The sequence below is a fragment of the Centroberyx affinis genome, unplaced genomic scaffold (assembly GCF_046629955.1).
Source record: "Centroberyx affinis isolate AG114_WGS23_722 - 3 ecotype Tasmania unplaced genomic scaffold, CSIRO-AGI_Caff_v1 ptg000729l_1, whole genome shotgun sequence".
Lineage (NCBI taxonomy): Eukaryota > Metazoa > Chordata > Actinopteri > Beryciformes > Berycidae > Centroberyx > Centroberyx affinis.
The window spans coordinates 43,294-66,648 of NW_027279344.1; the positions used below are offsets into that span (position 1 = coordinate 43,294).

General features: G+C 43.5%; 1 protein-coding gene across 1 annotated transcript in view; it reads right to left on the minus strand.

Moving 5' to 3' along the window:
• Window positions 1-23,355, minus strand: part of LOC139644376 (exocyst complex component 4-like) — a gene marked incomplete at its 3' end in the record, with an annotated part of 99,460 nt that overhangs the window by 41,943 nt on the left and 34,162 nt on the right. Inside the window, exons 9-11 of the mRNA XM_071519739.1 lie at window positions 17,864-18,009; window positions 17,441-17,529; window positions 2,428-2,524 (exon numbers count right to left, since the gene is read on the minus strand). Of these exons, the coding sequence (XP_071375840.1) occupies window positions 2,428-2,524; window positions 17,441-17,529; window positions 17,864-18,009 (332 nt within the window). The remainder of the gene's footprint in view (window positions 1-2,427; window positions 2,525-17,440; window positions 17,530-17,863; window positions 18,010-23,355) is intronic.

Below are 23,355 nucleotides of genomic sequence, written 5' to 3' on the forward strand. Positions count from 1 at the left end.
GCAAGCAACAGCACTCCATTGGCACAAGCAGTCTGGAGAGGGCAGGTCAGAAAGAGAGAGAGAGAGGGAGAGAGAAAGAGGGACACAGAGAGGGAGACAGAGAAAGACAGACAGAAAGAGCAACAGAGAGAGACACAGAGACAGAGAAAGAGAGACAGAGAGAGAGAGAGAGAGAGGGAGAGAGAGAGACAGAGAGAGAGAGAGAGAGCGAGAGGGCCCTGTGTGCTAAGCAGTTTACTGTGATTGATATGAACCATTACAGACAACAAGGGAGAGGTAGGCAGAGAGCTAGTCACTGTTTTATTTTCGGTCATTTGTTCAGACAAAAGCTAGGCTAGATCCACAGTAAGCAGGGGATGCACGACAGCATGTGTTGTGTTTGAGAGAGAGAGAGAGAGAGAGAGAGAGAGAGAGAGAGAGAGAGAGAGAGAGAGAGAGAGAGAGAGAGAGAGAGAGAGAGAGAGAGAGAGAGAGAGAGAGAGAGAGAGAGAGAGAGAGAGATTCATTTTGGGACAAGGCCGAAGCATCTGTGTTCAGTAATGGGACACGCACACACACACAGAGGCAACCACCTGCACAGCAAGCAACCATAAAACGCACACACTCCAAACTCATCCACACACACACACACACACACACACACACACGACAATACAGCTTAGGTGAATAAGAATGTGATGAAGAACAGGAATGGATCTGATGGATGACATGCAGTCTTAAATTAACTAAAAATACACCACTTCTGATTATTACATTGGCTTTCATTCCAAGTTGTTTAGTTCTCAGTCTCTCGTTCGGTTGCCAGTAAACATACACACTGTTTAGTTTCTAGTACAATTGAACCAAAAATAAAATCTGATGTTAGTCATGTTGGGTTTTACTGTACATATTTGTCTGTATTCACCGACTGTGAGATGCAATAACTTTGTAATGCCAACCAGCATTAAGATAGCGCCACTAGCAAGTTAGCTGCACCGCGTTGTTATACAGTAAGTACCCAGATGGCCTGTGTATAGCTATAGCACTACTGGCTGTGAATAATCAAGGGACTTTTACTGTCAAATCACCTGTGAATTTCCAAAGTCATAGGATTTTTAAGAGATAAAGGGAATGGGTGCCAAACACCAAAGCCCATTCATCCTGCTATAATGCATTAAAGAAGATGGGCCCTGCTGTAAAATTGGAGTCATAGAGTATATGCCGAGCACCATAGTGAGGAAGTAGGAAACATGTCTGTTTAATGGATCCTAGAAGGTAATGTATCGCTGCATGGAAGGCCAATCTAATTAGATTGCTTCACTATTAGATTTACACTAGTCTACTGGGACCACATTGCTATATAGGAAACTACCAGACATAGAGAACATTACCACTAAAGACAATCCCTCAGCATGCTCGACTATACTGGGAAATAAAAGCAGGGAGTGGGGTGGGGGAGTGGCGGGCGGGGGGGGGGGATCCCTGAACTATATCAACAATACATTCTGAACTGAAGGTATATTATGTCATGTATGATTTAGGATATCCCACTAAACATTAAAAAGGTTAAAATCAATAGACGGCCACTAAGAGGTTGTGTAATCTAATTAGTCCACATTTTACTGGTATTGAGTCATGTCCCAGCCTTCATTCATTGTGAATGGCTTGGCTATCCTTCTTTGACAGACCAGTATGACAATAGGACTGAACAATGGAGTTAAAGGCTACATGTACATGGAGGAGGCTTCCTGAAAGGCTTCAACTGATTGTGTCAGAAAAAACAGTCAAAGGAACTCTGGAGAGCTCTGACTTTCAACTCCCTACAGTCACTGGAGGCTTCACTTAACTCATGAAGAGCTCTTAATATATCTGATTAATTCATCTTATCTTGTGATTCCGCTCAGTCCATAATCATCATAGCATGATAATGCATACAGTATTTCAGCTTCTCCTCATAGATGCAGTGTCATACTAGCAGCTGAGAACACATCATAAAGATGAGAAATAGACAGTCATTTTGCACCATCCCCACGATCACAGCCTTGCTTCATTATATCCTAGAGTGTAGTTTTAAAGTTATACATTTATTCAAGCAGGACGCCTGTCTAGCAAACCTGGGCAAAATACAAGGTTAATTTGTATTCAGTACTTGGAAAAAACATGATGAGTGCTTGATTTATCTTATCTTGCTAGAGATAACTCCACTTTGAGACTGTTTAAGCAAAAAATGAAATAAACAACTGTGGATTTTTTTCAGTTGTCAGGATTTCAGGTTATTTGGACACATAACTCCCATTAATTGCTGATAAGAGATTACAGTCTTCCTGCTTTTTTGTGTTCCTGATCACATCCCTGATAAATAAAACGCACCTCAACCGGTTGACAAACTTGAAACCATATTCAAATCTATTTTTGCTCAGATCTTAAGTGTATCACTCAGCACTGTACCTGAGGAGAGGCTGGAAGATCACTGTGATGTTCCTGGCTCCTGGTTTACACACAAACTTCATTTCTCCTCCTTCGATCAGGTTGTCATCTGCTCCGCCTAGAACACAGGAAACAGGACTTGACTGAATCAAACATATCAAAATGAACATCTATTCATAGTAGTGTTGGTGAGTGTGTGTACACTGTACAACGTGTGCAACATAAGATATAACGCAGATATATACATAGGGTGGCTTAGTGGTTCAATAGACCATCTTTCGACCAGCTGACCCAGGTTCAAGGCTCATTTTAGCGAGCATCGCCCTGCTGAAGTGTCCTTGAGCAAGACACTAGACACCTGTTCTAGAGTCACTGACCTGTATCTGACCCTGACCTCTGACCTCCCTGAAGGGCAAGCAGAAAGTTTTTCCCTACGGGGAAGTAAAGTATCACATTATAGTGAATAAAATCTCACATTCACTTCCCACTGTGTGTGTCTTTGTGTACTAGCATCTGTCTGTATAGGAGCGCACCTTCAGCCATGATAAACACATCACTCAATCAGCTTGGCTCTCCATCACGACTCTACATGCTTCCCACATGCTCACACTCCTCTATGCCCCTGCGCCACTGTGTGGGTGAACCCCACAGCTAACAGGGTTAATCAGAAAATCATTGCCGTGTAACATGCTCAGACCGGAGCAAGGGAGTGAGAGAGTGGGGGGAGGGGGAGTGGGGGTGGGGAGGGGAGGTAGGGAGAAAGGGGGAGAGGGTAGATAATAGGGGAGAAAGAGAACACCGCAGCTCATTACCTCCACTCATCCTGAAGTAATCAATATAATTGACGGAAAAGAAATTGCGGCTCGCTGTCAATACAGCAAAATGTCGAGCAAAAGAGGAGGCCGTGTGTGTGTGTGTTATGCATGTATGAAACTTCGGAGATTGTGTGTACTATGCATGGGTGAATGCGTCCACACATATACTGCATATGTTCATATTAGTGCTCATATGCAAATTGTGATGGGTTGATGAATATGAATAGTACAGAGGCGAGGAGGTGGCATTTCTCTATGCAGTGGGGACAATGTTATTCATTAGAATTCCTCAATTTGGGTTTATGGGGAGGTCCCACGCCACTCAGCAACATAATATGCAGGAGAATGGAAAAAGCAGACAATGCAATAAATAATCTTCTCGATTCAAAACCAGAGGGCTCCAATTCATTAGCAATTGAAGCATGCGGGTGGAAACCGTAAGAAAAAAGCTTGTATCCTAGATTAGACTGGGAGTCTATTAGAATTATACCATTAACATGACATTGACTTCAGGTCACTATTACACCTGTCCTGGTCAGCTGACATGTGGGGCAAAGTGTATAGGGTGAGTGAATGGAAACACTCTGGATCGAAATCATTGGAGATGATGTGATCAAGCTAGGGCTGGGCGATATGGACCAAAAATCATATCTCGGTATTTTTAGGCTGAATGGCGATACACAATATATATCTCGATTTTTTCTACGAAGTGGGCTAAATGTTCAGTTGTAAGTCAAAGCCATATGTGAGATGTCACAAGCACTTCTATTAAAACAAGACTGTGATCAAAATAAAATGCAAAGACAGGGTTTCCTTCCCTGTTTTAGAACAGTCTGGTAAGTTCAGAAAATTACATCACTTTACTGTAATGCAGCCTTTAAAACCAGGAAAAGACAACACTTATGCCATATCACGATATTACGATATCCAAAATCTAATACGATATCTAGTCTCATATCACGATATCGATGTAATATCAATATATTGCCCAGCCCTAGATCAAGCTTATTTTGATAGGGTTTTGGACTGGGCAAGAGAGTGTGTGTGTGTTTCGAAAGGGTGAAATTTAACTTGGGTACAAAGCCTTGGCCTGCTGCCTTCTTCTATCTATCTCATTTCCATCTCCAATAAGGCCTTGCAAAGCCTGTGTGATACAACACAAAGACACCTTGCCATGGTGTGAAAGCCTGTCCCGCATTACCTGCACAGCCCGCATAGCCTTGCATTCAAATGCATATCAATTCATTGTTCCCTGTGCCTGGCTCCATAATACATTTCTAATGGAACAAGTTTCAATTGAAAAGAATGGGAGACAACACTCTCCGTATTTTCATTAAAATGACAAGGGAAGCTTTCATTCCATCTGAAACTTTCAGATGATGGGTTTCTGATTCTGATCTGTTGCCATGAAATTCACCTGCGCTGTAAGCCTGCGTTCTTGTTGCTAAGTGGAAACGGAGATGAGGTCCAATTCACTCAAACTCTGTCTCTATCTCTCCATCCATTCATCCTTCCTTTGGTGCCAATTCAATTAAGACTCAATTACAGGCTCCTAAACAAAGCTGCCGCCAACGCGCTCCCTTGCTCAACCTCCCTCGCTCTCTCGCATTCTCCGTCTTTCACGTTGTTTCTCGCGCTCTCTCTCTCTCTACTTTCCTTTGAGCTTCAAGGTGGAAAGAGTTGACTCAACTTTTGTTTCCTTGTCATCAACTTGCAAACATTCAAGTTCCTGTGAATGACATCAACAAGTCACAGATTCTGGAGAAGTTGGCTTTACTTGCTCGCTCCGAGAGCCACGTCTAACTAGTTAACTACACACACACACACACACACACCGAATTGACTGCCGTGTGTGTATTCCCAATGACAGTGACCAATTTAATTTCATGCTCTAAACATCTGCATCAGTGTCAGACAAAGGAGCGAGGGAGAGACCTCATTGATCCGTGGGGCCTGGGACCAGCTGCCAACAGGGCATTGCACTGATGAATATTAAATAGACCAGCGTTAATATGCATGGGATTCTTCAGAGTTGTCTAGACGTGACAGGGTGGCTCCGGTTGCAGGTCAGGATGCCACCAAACTGCTGCCAGCTCTCTCTCTCTCTCTCTCAACGTAATGTGTGCAAGTGCGCTTTTGTTTGTGGATGCGCGCCCGTGTGTATGTGTGTTTGCATCCCCCGGTGTGTGGTCTGATCCAGGATTAGCAGGAGGGGTGTGTGGAGGTGCCCTGCCCGGCGGGACAGCGGCTGACGGCTGGAAAGGAAGGAGTGACACATTCTAATGTGGCCAAATCCGCCTGAAATCCCCCTCGAGGACCACTGCTCCTTCTGCAACACAAACACCTCCGCAGACACGGCATATGCCTTCTAGCCATATACACATCCATGGATTAAAGGGGGTGCGTACACACGGGGGCAAATGTGTATACATGCATACAGTCTTTAAGCACACACACACATACACAGCAACTCACGCACACACTGACACCCCTCCAGCCCCCTATAGTGCCTTAGCATGCACTCCCCAGCCCACATGTAATCAAGTCAGGCAGTGACTTAGTGAAATTGCATTAGCCACACTTTCCTGAGTTTGATGAGAAATGGGTTTGATCCTGTGATGTATTCCGGCCCTGCCCAGATCTAGGCAGGGAGAGAACGGACGTGTGATGCCTTCTTTAACACACTCCTACGTCTCCTAGGAGCGGTGTGTGTTTCTGTATGCGTGTGTATGAGTGTGTGTGTGTGTGTGTGTGAGAGTTGAGGAAATCCAGACAGACCAACACAGGATCAGTCATAATCCCTAATTTACAAGTGGTGTGTCAGTTTGTTGTGTGTAGCCAAGTGTAAATTTGTGTACGTGTCTCTATATGCACAAAAGGACAACAGCAAACACAGACAGCCGTCCAAATAGGCTACCCATAATCCACCTTTGGGAAGGTGTATGTGTGTGTGTATGCGAGCATATATACACTACATGCATGTTTTCATGTATTGTATTGAATAATAAACACAGTATGAAAAGCCTTACAAACATTCAGTCCTCCAACTGTGCAATCCTCCATTTACACAGTGTGTATGAACTCTGTGTGATAGCCATCCACACCTTGTGATCACAATTGTAATCTCTCATTTATAGCCAATGTAACAAGCTGTGTGTGTGTGTGTGTGTGTGTTTGTGTGTGTGTGTGTGTGTGTGTGTGTGTGTGTGTGTGTGTGTGTGTGTGTGTGTGTGTGTTATCGGAAAGGTCAACTTGGAAAGATCAAATACACCTGTGATGGCTCTCTCTAGGTTCTTATTGGTGTGATGGACTCATAATCCTCTCTCTCTCTCTCTCTCTCTCTCTCTCTCTGTGTCTCTCTCTGTTGCTCTTTCTGTCTGTCTGTCTGTCTCCCTCTCTCCCTCTCTCTCCCTCTCTCTCTCATACACACACACACAGATACACATACAAAATTGAAACACCTTGGCTGTTGTAAGCTGGACAAATGACAGTTTCCTTCAACATATACTGTCTTATTACAAAACAGTACATGTTGAAGGAAACACCAAAATACAAAAACACTGAGACAAACGTTTGCAAAAAGACTTTCAGGTACACCCATACATACACAAGTTGAAATATAAAGGGATCAGATGTATTCAAATGTATATTTGTGTGCGCACGTGTGTGTCTGTGTGTGTGTGTGTGTGTGTGTGTGTGTGTGTGTGTGTGTGTGTGCGCTCGTGCGTTTGTGCTCGCATGTTTGTTGAGAATGAGACTGGCAGTCGGCTGCATACACACATAGTAGAAACCTGCTGATCTAATGAGATCAGGGTCCAGTTCAATAATGCATGAATCTCCGGTCAGTCCCGGGCATCCCATTCCACTCAGACGTCTTCATGTCTGATTGGCTCCTAATGAGAGCCTTCTATTATTAAAATTAATTTGACGGGACGGTATCTGCTGCGCCACCAACCAGGACACCAAATCAACCCCTCAGCCAAGAATAACCGGTATAAATAAATGACAATATGAATAAATAAATTCAGGTGTAAATTGAGTTGGATTAATTATTAAAAGTGTCACTGCAGCACACACTGCGTCTCCGTGGTCTTGGTTTTAATGAATGCACATCTGTCAGTGGTGAGATGACGACAATGCACTGCAGCACCAGACCGGTTATTAATTACGCAGAATGTCTCTTTTGAGACGTTAGTAAGTGTCTTCCTAAACAAGGGACATTTTTGAAAAACCTTTGAACAGCTGGAGATGTATGTTGTTTGTCTTTCAAAGATCAGGAAGGTCAGTGCAGGTTTAATCTTCCGACAGTTGGTGGCAGTGTTTTGAGTTGGAATACTGTGAAAACTGGCTTTGTATTGAAAATGTCAAAAGTTGAGGTTACATATTACACAAGCTTTAGTTTGCTTTAAGGCAACAGTACTGTACATCTGTTTATTCCGCAAATTACATTTAAAATTTGTTCAGTAATGCCCAGGTAGAGATTCACAATCAGGTTACATTAGTCAGAATCCTAATTCTTACCAACTGGAAAGAAACATCTGCCAATTGGATAAACCTGTCGGCTCCCATACACTCTCCTCCCTTCCCCCAGACCTTTGTGCTACCATTACTGAGATAAATGTCAAATTGATACAACTCATTTATCATAATCCTAAAATATTCCTTTCCATTCTCTGCTTGTTCATAAGATTATGATGGTATAGTGTTGAAACATTTAGGTTAGGCTAGGCTAACTCACAGTCTAGGATTTTGTCAGCCTTATTCAGCCAGCCTTCCTGCTGCAGCACTAGGCCTATTCAAACCCCTTACAGCAGCTAGGAATGAGTTCTCCAGTCTGAGGAGTGAATCTAATATGTCAAGCTGACTGTGATTTGGGGTGAAAATCTATCCTATTACATCAATCATGACATGAAAGATACTGTGGATCAAGTGGCTCTCATTAATTTTGACCAATTTCAGGACCAATGACTTGGATGAGAGGGAACAAAATTAACTTGGCTATTTAAATACAGTAGATTTGCCATTCTACTTCACAAAGATAATAGCAAGCAATTGCTAAGCTACTAAGCTAAGGCCACATGTATCAAAATCTGTTTGAAATTGAATCTTAAAAGAAGATACCAGTGTCAGTGTTTAGAGTTACAGCCCATTTACTACATTTCCCCCAGTCATTTGCAATGCATGCCATATGGAATTAGATTTTTTAACATTGCTTGTTTTTCATTGTTTTTAAAATACCAATCTGATGATGTCAAACCTAGCTTGAAATTAACTGTTGTCCTGGCTAACAACGATGCCCTATATTAAAAACATGGATGTGACAATAAAGTTTATAAGCCAACATGTTTTGAAGGATTATTTCCTGGCGGAGACTTATATTTCTTCCTGTGGGTGTCAGGTGATTGACAGAAAGCAGAGCGTAACGTAATGTGCATGTTGATATGAAAACACTCAAGTTGGGCACAATGAAATAAGAATAAAACAGAAACTTTGACAAAGCCAAATTAAGGCTTTGTGTTTACTGTGATGGTTTATCTAGCTCAGGCAATTTTCAAGTCTGTGGAAACTCTTTTTCATACCTTACAAGAATGAACGGTAGCAAATGGATTCTTCTGAAGGTAGGAAAATGAGCCCTGATATCTCCAACTACGTTCATTGTGTGCAGACACCATGAGGAATAACATAGAGGGGAAACCTAGATGATTGGCACAAACTTTAAATAAATACCTGTATTATCCTTTAAAGAGGTGAGTAATAGGAGATAACATATTCCCCAACAACATGTGGTTATATAACAAAGTCGACAGACCGGTCCTTCAATTATATGTATGAGAGCAACTATTCTATCTAGTATCATAATTTTGTTATATTCAGAGAAAATCCAGCAGCACCGTGCACAAACTAATCACTGAGGGTGTAAAAACACTCTAAACACTCTTTACTACTATGGTCTCTTGAATCTGTCAACCATGAGAAGGCATTACAAGTGATTGAGTGATTGCGTAAATGTATGTGCATGGGTGCGTGTGTGTGTGTGTGCGTGCATGCGTAAGGATTGGAAGAAGTAATGGGCCAGAAAACCAAGTGTCACCACACTCTTGATTGGCCCCAGCAGGGAAGCAGAAAACAGACTGTGTGTCCTGTTCTTCACCTGATGAACCTGCTGCACTCTGGGACAATAAGAGAGGTGCGTCCGTGTGTTTGTCTGTCTACCAACCAACCAGTATAGCCACTTCTGTTCATGTGCCAAGGTCTGCCTCTAGCCTCAAGCCCCCGTTGCCCTTCTTCCACCCTTACTTCCCCCCCTCCGTCCCTCCTCCCTCCCTCCATCTTCTCCAATCAGCAGGTCTGAGATTAAAGGTAAACACAGGGGTGACAGTCGAAGCCGCCGATGATGACAAGACCAACGCTGATTAAAATTAGCCCCGGGTTGGGAAAGTACACAAAGCTCTCTCTCTCTCTCTCTCTCTCTGTCTATGTGATTAAATGTCTGCACTCTGTCAACTATTACACCGTCGCCCAACTTCTGTTTTCTCATCACATTTAATTTCTAAATTCTCTGCATGTCACCTAGCCAGCGTTCATCAAAAGCAAGGTAATGAATGAATGATACAATGCAGTGTTTCCTGGCTCTTTCAAGGCTCTTAATTGGATATTCATTAATTAATTAAACATTTTTTCTAGCTGTGGGGGGCTGCAACAGCAAAATGTATGTAAAAGAAACAACAGATAGGGTACAATATGCATTGTACAAGAACTGATTCTGTAGATTACAAAACCACCTCTTTCCGATAGGTACACAAACCTATAACATTACAACTGTGAGTCAAATACTGGCAGTTTTGATATCGGCGTTAATCAAATCTAATACAAACTGTTCCATGAATCTCTCTTCAAAACCCCTGCAGTGTCTTCTCCACTACCACTCTTCTATCCATCAGTTTCCTAACCAGGGGCTTGGTCTGCTATGCTACAATAAAAACCTGATATTATTATTACAAGGCACAGTGCATTTCCCACACTATCTCCCTGCTCCAATCTCATTTCAGCACCAGAGCTAATTCAATCACTGGTCCCACCACAGATGAAAACCCAACACTATGCCTTTATCTGTGTGCTTGTATGCATGTGCGTGTGTGCGTGTGCGTGTGTGTGAGCATGCGAGTATGTGTGTGTTTGTTTGTTAGAAGAGTAGAGGAGGGAAATCACATCTCTAATGTTGTTTTAACCATTATCATCATCCTTGCTGCAATCTGTGTCAGGGCAAATTGAACATGATGTGTCCAAGCTAATACACACAATATGACTACTGTGAGGTAGGGCTTCTGTGGCGGTGTGTGTGTGTGTGTGTGTGTGGGTGTGCATGTTTGCCACAATATGCATAACTGCTCCATATTCGCTTTCATGCTGAACACAAATAAAGTCTTTTCACTGTAATAGCCTGTCAGGTAAAGGAGGTACCTTGCATTTTATCTACAAACCCAGTTATGTCGCTGTTGGAGCAAAGCAATTCAAAAAGGTCTGGCACCAGAACAAGAGGGGAAACATGTCATTTTCCAGATATGGGCTTTTCAGCGACATTCCTGTGGTGCATGGAACTCATGTATGGACTCAATTACAGCATGTCATACATGTCATGCAACATAACGTACACGCATATGATATGTAGAGTACACACACAGATGACATGTCAGGCTAACATGAAAGCACTCATCAATCTTGGGGTGACATGTCCCTAACCCTTTCCCAAACCACACAGCATCATGGGTAATGTCCCACTAACAGCCCTATGAAGGACACTGTCAAAATAGTGAACTGTTGAACCTGATGATATTCTGTATACAAAGAAGATTTTATTAAGCTGTTTACCCTTTCTTCCCTTTCGTCTTTGCTTTAGCATAATTCAATGTCAAAGCTTGTAAGCAAGCATTCCCTCGAAGATCAAGAGGTGGTTCCTATAATGTATTTGTTACCTCAACTCTGAGAGTTGAGTCTCTCAGCGACCTGCTAGAAAGTTGTGAATTATTAGTGAATACAATATTACCTCCTATATAATTCATGCCCATCAATTTCAATCTGTTGCACAACTTCAAACAAGCTGGGGCAAAAAATGTAAACAAGTGTTGGAAGAGAGAAATTGGCTCCATGGAGGATAGCCTTTTATTTTCACTTTACAGCACATACGATTTAATTTAGTTTAAAGCGGCCAGGGGACTAAGAGCTTATAAATCAGTTAAAAGAGGAGGCCAACTCAATATTCAAGCTACAATGTTTTGTGCATCCACAAGAACTGACAACGAAGGGAAAAAGCAGTGGCACCAGTGTTAGAAGTCTTTTGTCCTTTTGCTCTGAGAACCTGGAATATAAACACTGGATTTATATTTTGATCGACATCGGTCCATTAGTTAAGTAAGATGATTCATAGGAACGTACGGCATCTTTCTTACTTTAACATGATTTGATTTGTTCATTCTGAGTAGGGCTGGGCGATAAATCGATTTCATCAATTAATTCGAATTTATGGTTTAGGACGATGTGTAAAAATTCAAATCGAGATTCACTTTAACCTGGGTAAATACGGCACGGATCGCTCTCTGTCAATCAAGCCCCACCGCTTCCCTGAGCTTCCGCAGTCGACAACAACGGCCACCAAGATTTCCCCTCAGACACAAACACAGTATCAAGAGGGCAGCACACGCTTCTACAAGTGAGGAGCTCGTTTGGAAGTGGTTCGGTTTTGCAACTTCCGCCGTCGAGTTAACCACTGTCTGTTGTAAAGTTTGTCTAAAGTCTGTGGCAACTAAAGGCAGCAGCGCGACAAATTTATTCCAGCATCTCCGACAGAGGCAGCAGCCGACTGGGAGAAGCGTGTGGCACTGCAACATGCACAAGCTAGCGGCAGCCCCCAAACGGCTGCTAAAAAGCAGGTAACATTAGCCGCATCCCATATGACAAGAAAGGGCCCGGTGGAAAGACATTACAGATGCGCTGGCGTTTCATATATCTTTCATACACTTCATTTGTTTTTAAGAAAAAAAAATCGATTAAAGTCGTAAATCAGGTGTAAAAAAATCGGAGATTATATTTTTAGGCCATATCGCCCAGCCCTAATTCTGAGTATTCCATATCCACACATCTATTAACACGTCAATCTCCAATTAGCAAAGAGCAAGTGAAAGTTAACAACAAAATGAGAAACATTAGCATGAAACATGAAATCCTGACAGCATCAGCGTACAAGAAAGACAGCAAGAGGGAAAGAGACAGAGAGGGAGAGACAGAGACATCAATCACAAGTGAGCATGTGTCTAAGACATTCCAGCAATATAATCCCCTAATAATTATTGACTTCTCTCCCGAGGAAGTTCAATTCCATCTAAGGTTCCATTTATGAATATGATAAATCATAATTGCAAGGTCGGCGGAAGTCAAGTATTGATTGCTCTACGAGATGAGCGAACAACCGTTATCCTTGAACGGCGGCAACAAATGAAGGAGAGACTGAGTGATTGAAAGGGCAAGTGAGTGATTTTACATTAAAAACAGATTTAAGAGCCCCGGTGGTTCTGGAGTGTGTGCAAGGGATCGAAGAGTCTGTAGAAATCTGACAGTGGCTGTTCGTGTGAGAGTTGGGATTAGAGCTAGAAGGTATTGGTTAGATTTGCTGAGGACCTACCTGAATGAATAAGATGGGGTATTTTTTGGATATTTTGTTCTCATGGTTAGGGCTGCACAATTAATCGTAGATAATCGTTATATAATCGTAATAATAGTTTCCACAGTTAATAATCATGTAACTCTGCAATATTGAAGGGTTTGTTATATATTCAATTATCCTGAAAGTCCCAGTGTAGTATATCAAGCGCTCCCATTATGTGAGACCAATTACAAACTTTCATATGTGCAACATGCACCCATTTGACCAAAACGAAAATGTTACAATGGAGAAGCAAGTAGATCGAGTTGGAAAGAAAGAGAGAAACCTTACATGGACGTTAGAAAGGAAAATAATTTTAGTTCCTAGACCACAATAACAGTTAAGGGGCAAAAGCACAAAAAGTAACAATATTCAGCAAAATAATCAAGATTATCATTTTTGCCAGAATCGTTCATCTTATAAGGCCTCCTTCAACAACCCCATCACCCTGTTGAAATTTCTAAGCTTTTCTGAAAACTGTCCTTCCCAAAAACATGATATATGTCCTCCCCAACAATCACAACCCCAGTTTGGACTAGGTGTGGAACATCAGACTGTATAGGTAAGCCGTTTCGCTTGGCAGGAATAAGCCGTTACTCCTACTTCGCTCTATAAAGCAAGCAAAGGTTTTGCTTGCAACACACACACACACACACACACACACCTCTCTTTGAACACACGGCTATCAACATCTGCCAACCCCACCCCAGAACCCCCACCCCCGTGTCTCCCGCTAGACATTTTTCCATTTGCACCTCTTCTGCCTCCCCTCCCCATTGTGCTGTACAAATCAGCTTGACAAGAAACACCACTTCTGGTCGCCCCAAGCAGTCACTCACTTTCCACTCCTCCTCTCCCTGTTCCTCCCTCTCTCCAGGGAACACAATGCTATTATACATAAACAAGAAGCCCCTAATACAACATTGGCTTTTTTTTCCTCTACCTCAGACTGAGCATTAGGTATTAAGGGGTGGGGAGAAGGAAAGCTATTTGTAACCAGATTGAATGAGCAGGGGACGCAGCCAGGCTGTTCTTTTTGTTTGCTGGACACCCGGTGAACGAGTCTATTTTGAATATCAAAAGGAAAAGGGGGAAAGTGTGAAATAGATTTGGAACACAGTAGATTATGAATACATCTTGGGAGGGGAGGGAGGTCAGAGGTGGGAGAGAGTTGGGACTGGGAGTGTGTTTGAAGTGTGTATGTTTGTTTATGTCCGTATGCGGGGCGTGTGTGTGTGTGCGGCGATAGGCAGGCTTTGTGTACGGCTGTCACACGGAGGGTTGTCACTTGGAACGTGCCCCGGGGCAAGGTAATATCGCACGCAACACAATGAACGACCGCAGCACGAGGAAAAATAAAATCAAAACGCCCGTAAATGCATTACTGACTTGCCGTGGTGCAAGACCGCGCTAGTTATTGAGATGTATTCACACTTCACCTCCCAGATGACCACTGGGGCACTCCGAGTCATCCACCGCCTGCACAGGCGATAGAGAGGCAATAAAAAAGCAGAGGGCGAGGATGTAAAAGTCTAGTAGTTGAGAGACATACAGAGGCATACAGCGGCATGATAACATATCCATAGCTGGGAAAGTGTTATTTTCATCATTTATTCATAGGGACCGTGATTGAATCTGGATGTGGCTCTGTGATTCTGGAGTGGGGGTTTGCAGAGGACACAAACACCACAAGCACACATGCATGCCTACACCCTTATATATACAGACACCTACCAATCTGACGCATATGTGAACATTATGTCCCTCCTAGACAAACCTTGCCCCCACCCCCCACCCTTCCCAGACCACTACCACCACCACCACACACACACAAGCGTGCACACATACACTAGCCGGCAAACTCACCTACATAAGTGTAAGCATTATGTTCTAAACACACATTTCCTCTCACAGACACGCAGCGCTGTCTATCCAGATGTGGCTACATATGGAGCAGTAATGAAGTCTTTAGATGAAGCATTGGATTAATTGAAGCGTACGGGACGTGCTTCAGTGGAGAAGGCAAGCAATTAAGTCCCCTAAGCTCCCTGTGTGTGTGTGTGTGTGTGTGTTCGCATACATGTTAATGTGTGCCTGCGTATACGTGGGTGTGTGTGTGTAACGAGATAGATGGTGGGCCCTTAAACACGTATACAACACTCAGGAGACACATGCTACAGATATTACAGATTAATTTCAAATCCATTAGAGATGTGTTGTGGGTGTGGATAAGTTACAAAGTCATTACACATATTTTATACCAATGCTGCTGCACAGATTCTCGATCGCAGAAGATTTGGGAACCAGCAGAGAGATACTGTGTGTGGTGCATTCTAACCTTAGAGCAATTGTAGGAGCAGAATGGAGATATATTACATATCTGTATGATCAACAAAAGGTATCACCCACAAGTCAGAGATATGAAATGTACTTCCCATATACAGCAGTGGCTTTTGCACAAGCTACAGGAGGATTTGTACTTCTGACTTTGTACTCTATTCAGTGCATGATGATTGTTATTCATTTGGTAACGGGGCATAGCTGGATTTAGAACGAACAATCAAACTCCTATTTCCAAGGCTATGTTGGTGAGCATCTGACTTAATAACTATATTGACTTGAAGCAGATTGTTGAGAAAGAAGAGTTTAGGAAACTCCAAGTAGAGAGAGTAAGAGACACACATGACTAAGCTTTAAGTGTTGAGTAATCCCGCAGCCAGAAGAACTCATCAACTCAATCTCTCATTTCTAACTCTTTTCCTCTCCCTCTCTCTCCCTCTCCCTACAGTAAGTTTAATTTGAAGAGAGAGAAAGAGTCCCTTTCCACACCATCTCAATACATATTTTTCTAATTTCTTCCTTCAGAAATCCCTTAATGGCTTCTTCGCTGGACCCTGATGAAAACAATGACTTTTAACCCTCCTCTCCCTCCTTCCCTCCATCCATCTCTCCCCTCCCTCCATCATAGTCGACTTATTTCACTTTCTAAATGATTTCTTACTCCTTCAATCTCTTCACAGCCATTCAGGCCCCGGCCTGGTCTCGTGGCCGGCGCTACGCATTGTGACAGGCGAAATGAAAGCCCAGAGAAATCTCATCTTCTTATGAACGCTCCGAGGCATTCAGCCAGTCAAAAAAAATATTTTTTCCCCCTTCCTTCTGAGGCGCCGACAGAAGGAAGAAGAAAAAAAGTGAGCTGTTATTTGAAGACCATTTGGGGTTTTTCTTTATCCAGAGTTAATCAATGCTGTTCTTTTTTGTGGCAGGGTGGGGAGTTGAACCAGTTCATTTTGCATACGCTTACCAGACTAGCTATAACTGCCATTTCTTATTAAAAAAAATTAAATAAAATAAGAACCATAGCTTGGAGGGCGAGGGAGCATTAATACGTCCTATCCTGTTCAATACCAAATGAGCTGTTCGTCAAGTCAATCTCCCCCTGGTTGTTTTTAGGTTGAATACCTGGAGAAGCACATCTAATATAAAATTATTTACTTTTAAAAAGTTTAGCCTCAATTCTAATTATACAGATATTGTCAAAGGACCATTTTTGCGTGCACCGGGGAGGAGTCTCTATGGATTAAAAGCACTTTCCTGTTGTTGACAACGTCTCTCTCCATCTCCTACCTCCTCTATTTTATCCAGACAATGTCAACGAGGAGCTGGGTGTGAAAAAAGAAAAACTAGCAGACAAACAGTGCTGTCAGGCACCGCTGATTGAAACCTCAAGGTCATCGCAGAGCTAGGCAGAGAAACTGAGAAACAGAGAGGCAGAGAGAGAGAGCGGGAGGAAAAGAGTGAGAGTGAAAGAGTGAGAGAGCGAGAATAGGAGCAGTGGAACAGCAGAGACTCTCCAGGGTCTGGCTGTGTAGCTAGTTCTCTCAGTGTGCTTTTGTGTGTGTGTGTGTGTGTGTGTTGTGTGTGTGTGTGTGTGATGTGTGCGCGAGGTAAAAGCTGAGCACAAGAGCACGCGGTGTAGCAGGGATGCATCGGCTATCTGCAGAGAAGGTTTTCAAGGCCTCTCCCTGTAGGCGGATTCTGCAAAGTCACCCTCCTCTCTGCTTCTCTTCAATTTCTCTCTCTCTCTCCGTTTTTCTTGCCCCACTCCCTCTCTTGTCTGCCTTTCTTTCCCTTAGTGTAACTTCCTGACCTGCGAGTCGCCCTTGCTATCTCCTCAACACCTTTTTGTTAAGGCTCCCCCATGCTCTCCATCTCCCCAAATCCCTCCATCACCAAACTTGACCAAACCCTGCTCACTTCACCTCTTTCTCCATCTCCATTGGCCATTTCTTCATCACCTCTCTACTCATCCCTTTATCTGTCTTCCCCTTTATCTGTCCCACCTTTTTCCTTCCCACCATCTTTCCCTCCCTTCATCTAGCCATCCTTCCACCCTCCTTCACGCTGCAGGTTTCCATTCCTGCTATTCAGGTGTCTTCTGCTCCCTCTCTCTCCATCTCTACCTCCCTTTCCCCAGTCATTTCCTTTCTTCACACTTCCATCGCTCCATCCCCCGCCTCACCTTGTAATTCTCCACTCTTGCTGTAGAGTTCTCTCCTCTGCTCTCTCAGGTAGGCGCTCATGCTGATGGCGTGAGAAGATGACTCGAATCTACAACACACAGGAGATCAAGCCAGTGGGCACAAAATACAACAGTATAACAGTAACAGTAACAGTAAACACAAAGCAACAGGAGACTACAGAAAAAATAAACTACAGAGGGCAGTGGCCTTGCGGTGAAAGTGAAAGAGAATAATGTAACCTTACATACATTTTTGGCCGTTTAAGCCTTTTTGAATTTCAAAGCTTAACCTGTCAAGGTGAATCTGTCTGAACAATTCTCTTATACAGGGGATCATTTATTCTTTCCAGAGCTTCTGAGAAAATCTATTTTATATTGGGAAGGCAGGCAGCATTCAGGACTATGGAGTGAAGAGATCCTTACTTGAAGAGGGATTGCTTGGCACGCTGGGGTTTTTTCTTGGCAAAGAAGGCAGCAAACTCGCTGCCGGTGCTGGCGTAGGAGAGCTGGGCAGAGGGCTCGGCGGCACTGCGGCTGTTCTTCACATCTAGGTAGTCCATGAGCAGAACCTAGACAACACACAGCACAAGGTCAGTAGCTGGCAGAAGAACAACCGGATGATCTGGGTTCAAGCCTCTGTCCTTGCAAGCTTCTGTCCTGCAGAAGTGTCCTTGAGCAAGACACTGATTTTCTAGGGGTGCTGTTCTATAGCTAACCCTGACCTCTGATCTCCATGTGGAGGGGGACAAATGAAAAAAAAAACTTTCTAATCATCATATTATTCATTATTATCATCACTATCCATGGTGGTGATCCAATGCTTCCAAATGGGCCAAGAGGATTCGGTCACTGTCCAACAGCCTTGTCAAATGGTCTCTAACACTAAGCACCAACTCCTGTAGGTGAGTCTGCAAACACTAAACCTGTCCATGAAATAAACCTAATTTCTGGAATGTCACATTGTCACTAGTAATGGGCTCACTAAGATATTTTGTGCAGTTATTTTAAAACTTTATGATCATATCTGGCTACAATACCAAAAAGCTGACAATTTTTCTGACACTGACCTTGATGTGAGCAAATATCTCAACAATCAATCAGTCTTTTATCATTCACCCAGAATTAGAGAAACTGGTCATCGCAACTAATCTTCAATTATGGCCATATAAATTCACATGCTTCCTCCCAATAGCTCTGTGCCTTAGACACTATATCATAGAGTACTGAGCTTACTACTGACCATAAAGCTCTCACTCATCATTGTATCTTGTATGCTTGTGTTGGCTGGCCTGCCATGTCCGCTCATCAGCTTATTCATTGGTACCTTTTTATCTGTGTTATATATATCTGTCTTTATATCTTGTCAGTCAGGATTTCTATTGTCATCTGTCCCTAAGGTCAGAACTAAATTTGGCAAAAGTGTTTTCATGTACTCTGCTCCCTCTGATATGGAGCTCACTGCAAAATGAAGCTGAAAGAGCTGGTCTCTCTTGGTGAGTTTAAACTGGTAATGAAGGATCTAGAGGCAAACTCATTATGCAGTGTTTGATTTAAATAGGTTTGGCCCATTAGCCTGCTGGCTTGATACTGCCTACTACTACTGCCTAGCGCTTACAGAGAACATTTTATGTACAGTGTTGTATGTTGTTTGTCTTAATGCCACCAGGTCTCCATGGGACTGCCTGGTTAAATAAAGGATAATTAAATAAAGTATAATGTAACCAGTTCCTCTGTATTTTTAGACAAACACATGGGGTAATTTTAGTTTGGTCATCAAAAACTAAAATTCACATCCATCCCTCGTTTGGCCCGATTTACAGTTCTAGGGCAGATTGTGGTGATAAAAACATTTATTCGTAATATTAGCATCACATTTTGTTGTGTTGTAGGAGGAAATTCAGCTACATTACACTGTTATTGTAATATCACATTTTATGTAACAGTGGCAAGTATTTTCTTGCTGTGATGGCTCACCACTGCTGAATGAATACAGAGGACCCATTGGTATTACTATATTACACTGTATCACACTTTATGGCAACAGGTAGTCTACAAGGCCAAACTTCAAAAACAAAATTTCAACTTTGAGAGAGAAACAGGCCAGTGGCATCACCGGGTGGATTTTGATGACTGTCATAAAAAATCCTCCATTTCCCTGATCTGTCTGCATGATCCATGGCAAAATCTATCAACATCAGATCACGCTTCATAAAAATCTTATCAACTTCTAACAATAGCTGAGGACAGGCACATTCAAACTGGCCAGACCGAGAAAGTTAACTTCCTATACTCTATCATTCTATCTCCATGTTCTCTCTGTCGCTTTCTTTTGCTCTCATTTTTCAAAATCTCTCAGTACTTCATCTCTCACATTCCTATTTTTTCTCTCTCCCTCTCTCTCTACCTCAGCTCCTCTTTCCCTGTCTCTCTCACCCTTCTTCATTCCTCTCTCTGTGTGAATACATATGTTCTAAAATAGCCTCCCATATCTAATAGCTTCATAATTTAGCAGGGCCATTTAGCCAGTGTGCGTCTAATTCTGAGGCACAGCGCGGGTCAGCCCAGAGAGGGACAGGAGTAATGGCCGAGCAGATGGAGATCCATCCCGCCCATAATGATGTAATTAACGCTGCAGAGAGCACCCCCGTCATGCATGGGAAAGCCTTCACATGCACATACACACATCAATGTTAATTCAAGTGCACACACATGCACACATATTGTATGTAAGCGCATAACCACACAAAAGGATATAAATGGGACTCAACATGGAGAAACAGGTACACTGTGGAAGAAAGATTTTTTGTTTTTCATAGATTATTGATTTTTGCATTCAAAGCTTTAAATTGTATATTACATAAAAGGGGTAAATAAATTATTTTGTTTAAATTACTAATAACTAGGGTTGCAAAATTCCAGGAATTTTCAAAGTTGGAAACTTTCCATGGGAATTTACGGGAATTTATGGGAATTAACAGGAATTTATGGGAATAAACGGGAATAAACCAGGAATTTACTAAATTGAAGGTATGCTCTTAATAGGGAACTTAAATATAGCTGGGGAAAATATATTTCAGCATAATCCTGACTAAAACAACCAGATATCATGCAAGTAGAGTTGAATATCTATGCTATTCCTCAATCACATGCACACATAGCACACTGCTTACTGCAGGGCTATTGAGACCACGCCCCCTACATGCACTGTGCATTCCTGTGCATTTTTGTTAATTTTTGAATGGGTTGGGTCGGGGGGTTGAGTAATATTTAACTCAACATTCATGTTTTTGTTCTTCAATGAAAGAATTGATTGTTCAATAAAATATTTAACACTTGATAAAGTTCTACTTACAAATAAATCTGTTTTAATTGTATTATTTTGGATGGATGTCTGCTTATAACAAAACAAATATTTATGCTTGGATATGATACCTTTCCATTAAATTACCCTCAATTCCCAGTTAATTCCCATAAATTCCCATTAATTCCCATTAATTCCCATAAATTCCCATAAATTCCCATAATTCCCATGGAAAGTTTCCAATTTGGAATATTTCCAAAATTCCCCAGCTTAACTTCCCATGGAAATTTACCGGCAACTTTCCGGAAATTTACCGGAAATTTTCCACCCCTTTGCAACCCTACTAATAACTGAATAAAAAAAAAACATTTACCCCTCTCAACTGGAACGTTAAAATTCCAAGGTCACAATGTGACTCCAGGATGAGATAAATGTAGAGAACATGGAAGCTCCACTTCGATTTCTAAGTTTGATCATTTAGGAGAGAGAGAAGAGATGGCTATGTTGTTAACAGCATTTAAATAGCAAAACCACACAATAGTCTAGTTACACGTACACTATTGACTCTCTACAGAAATAAAACTATACAGGCAGCACATTATTTTAGATATTGTTATTGATATCATTTATTGAGAAGAAATGCAAGACAAAGGGGATGTAGGGGGGGTGGAAATGGTTGGAGGGGGGTTGGGTGTGTGAGCACAGGTGTTAATGTGCTCACATTGAAGAATTGGAGGATTTGTTAGAGTCTGAGTTGAAAGTTGACCCCATCTTGTCCTCCTTGTTCTTCTTCTTTTTCTCCTTACGCTTTGGAGTAAGGGCATCAGCGATTCTACACAGCAAGCTACGTTTCTTTTTCTTCTTCTTCTCCAAAAGTTCATTGAGGTCCCGCTCGAGAACAGCAAGCTTATCCGCCATGAAGACTTTTCTCTTTGCCCACTCTCGCTCTTTCTCCTCCAGGGCCTGCTCGTTGTCAATTTTGGCCCTGAGGAGACCAGCCCTCTCCTCCTGGTGCTGGAGGAGGCAGCTCACTAGCTTCTGCTCAGTGTGCTTCAGAGCAGCCGTGATTTCCTGGGCCGTTTCCTGGGCCTGTGCCTGAGCCAGTTCCTGGGCCTGGACCTGTTCATGGGCCTTTTCCTGGGCATGGACCTGGGCATGAACCTGGACCTGGGCATGAACCTGGGCCTGGGCCTGGACCTGGGCCTTTTCCTGGGCCTGTTCCTGGGCCTGGACTTGGGCCTGTTCCTGGGCCTTTTTTTGGGCATGGACCTGGACCTGGGCCTGGACCTGGACCTTGGCCTTTTCCTGGGCCTGTTCCTGGGCCTTTTCCTGGACATGGACCCGGGCCTGGGCCTGGGCCTTTTCCTTGGCCTTTTCCTGGACATGGACCTGGGCCTTTTCCTGGGCCTGTTCCTGGGCCTTTTCCTGGGCATGGACCTGGGCCTGGTCCTGGACCTGGGCCTGTTCTGGAGCCTTTTCCTGGGCCTGGGCCTGTTCCTGGGCTTTTTCCTGGGCATGGACCTGGGCCTGGTCCTGGACCTGTGCCTGTGCCTTTTCCTGGGCCTGTTCCAGAGCCTTTTCCTGGGCCTGGGGCTGTTCCTGGGCCTTTTCCTGGGCCTTTTCCTGGGCCTGTTCTTGGGCCTTTAGCTGGGCCTGGACCTTTTCCTGGGCCTGTTCCGGAGCCTTTTCTTGGGCCTGGGCCTTTTCCTGGGCCTGGGCCTGTTCCTGGACCTGTTCATGGGCCTGTTCCTGGGCCTGTTCCCGGGCCTCGACTTGGGCCTGTTCCTGGGCCTGGACCTGTTCATGTGCCTGAACCTGGGCCTGTTCCTGGACCTTTTCCTGGGCATGGACCTGGGCCTGGACCTGGGCCTTTAGCTGGGCCTGGACCTTTTCCTGGGCCTGTTCCTGGGCCTGAGCCTGTACTTGGGCCTGTTCGGCCAGGCCCAGGAACATGAACTGGAGCTGGGTCTGGGCAGAAGAGTCCAGGTCCAGAATCTCCTTAAGATGTTCATCTGCCTCCCTCATAGTCTGGTATTCCTGGCTGGTCCATTTCCTCTGTCTCTGTTGCTGCTTCTCAGCAGAAGAGTCTAGGCCCAGAGCCAGCTTGAAATATGCTTCTGCCTCTATCATCATCAGATGCTCCTGGCTGCTCCATTTCCTCTGGACCTGTTCCTGGGCCTGGACCTGTTCGGCCAGGCCCAGGAACATGAACTGGACTTGGGTGTGGTCAGAGTCAAGGTCCAGAATTTTCCTGACATATTCATCTGCTTCCCTCATCATCTTATAGTCCTGCCGGCTCAATTTCGCCTGGGTCTGGGTCTGTTCCTCATTCTGGACAGAAGAGTCCAGGCCCAGAACCAGCTTCAATTGTTTTTCTGCCTCTATCAGCAGCAGATGTTCTTCGCTGCTGGAGACTGGGTCCAGGAGCCTAGTTTTCCTCTCCACAGGGAATTCCAGGTAGGTCTGCCGTGCAGTGCTGTGGGCGGAGGTTACCTGGGCATCCTTGGGCTCCGTGTTGTGCTGGATCTCCATGTATTTATTTCTCTTGTCTCTCTTTCTCTCTCTTTTTGTCTTGTGTGTCACCTCCATCGTGCCAAAAAGTTAAATGCCTCTG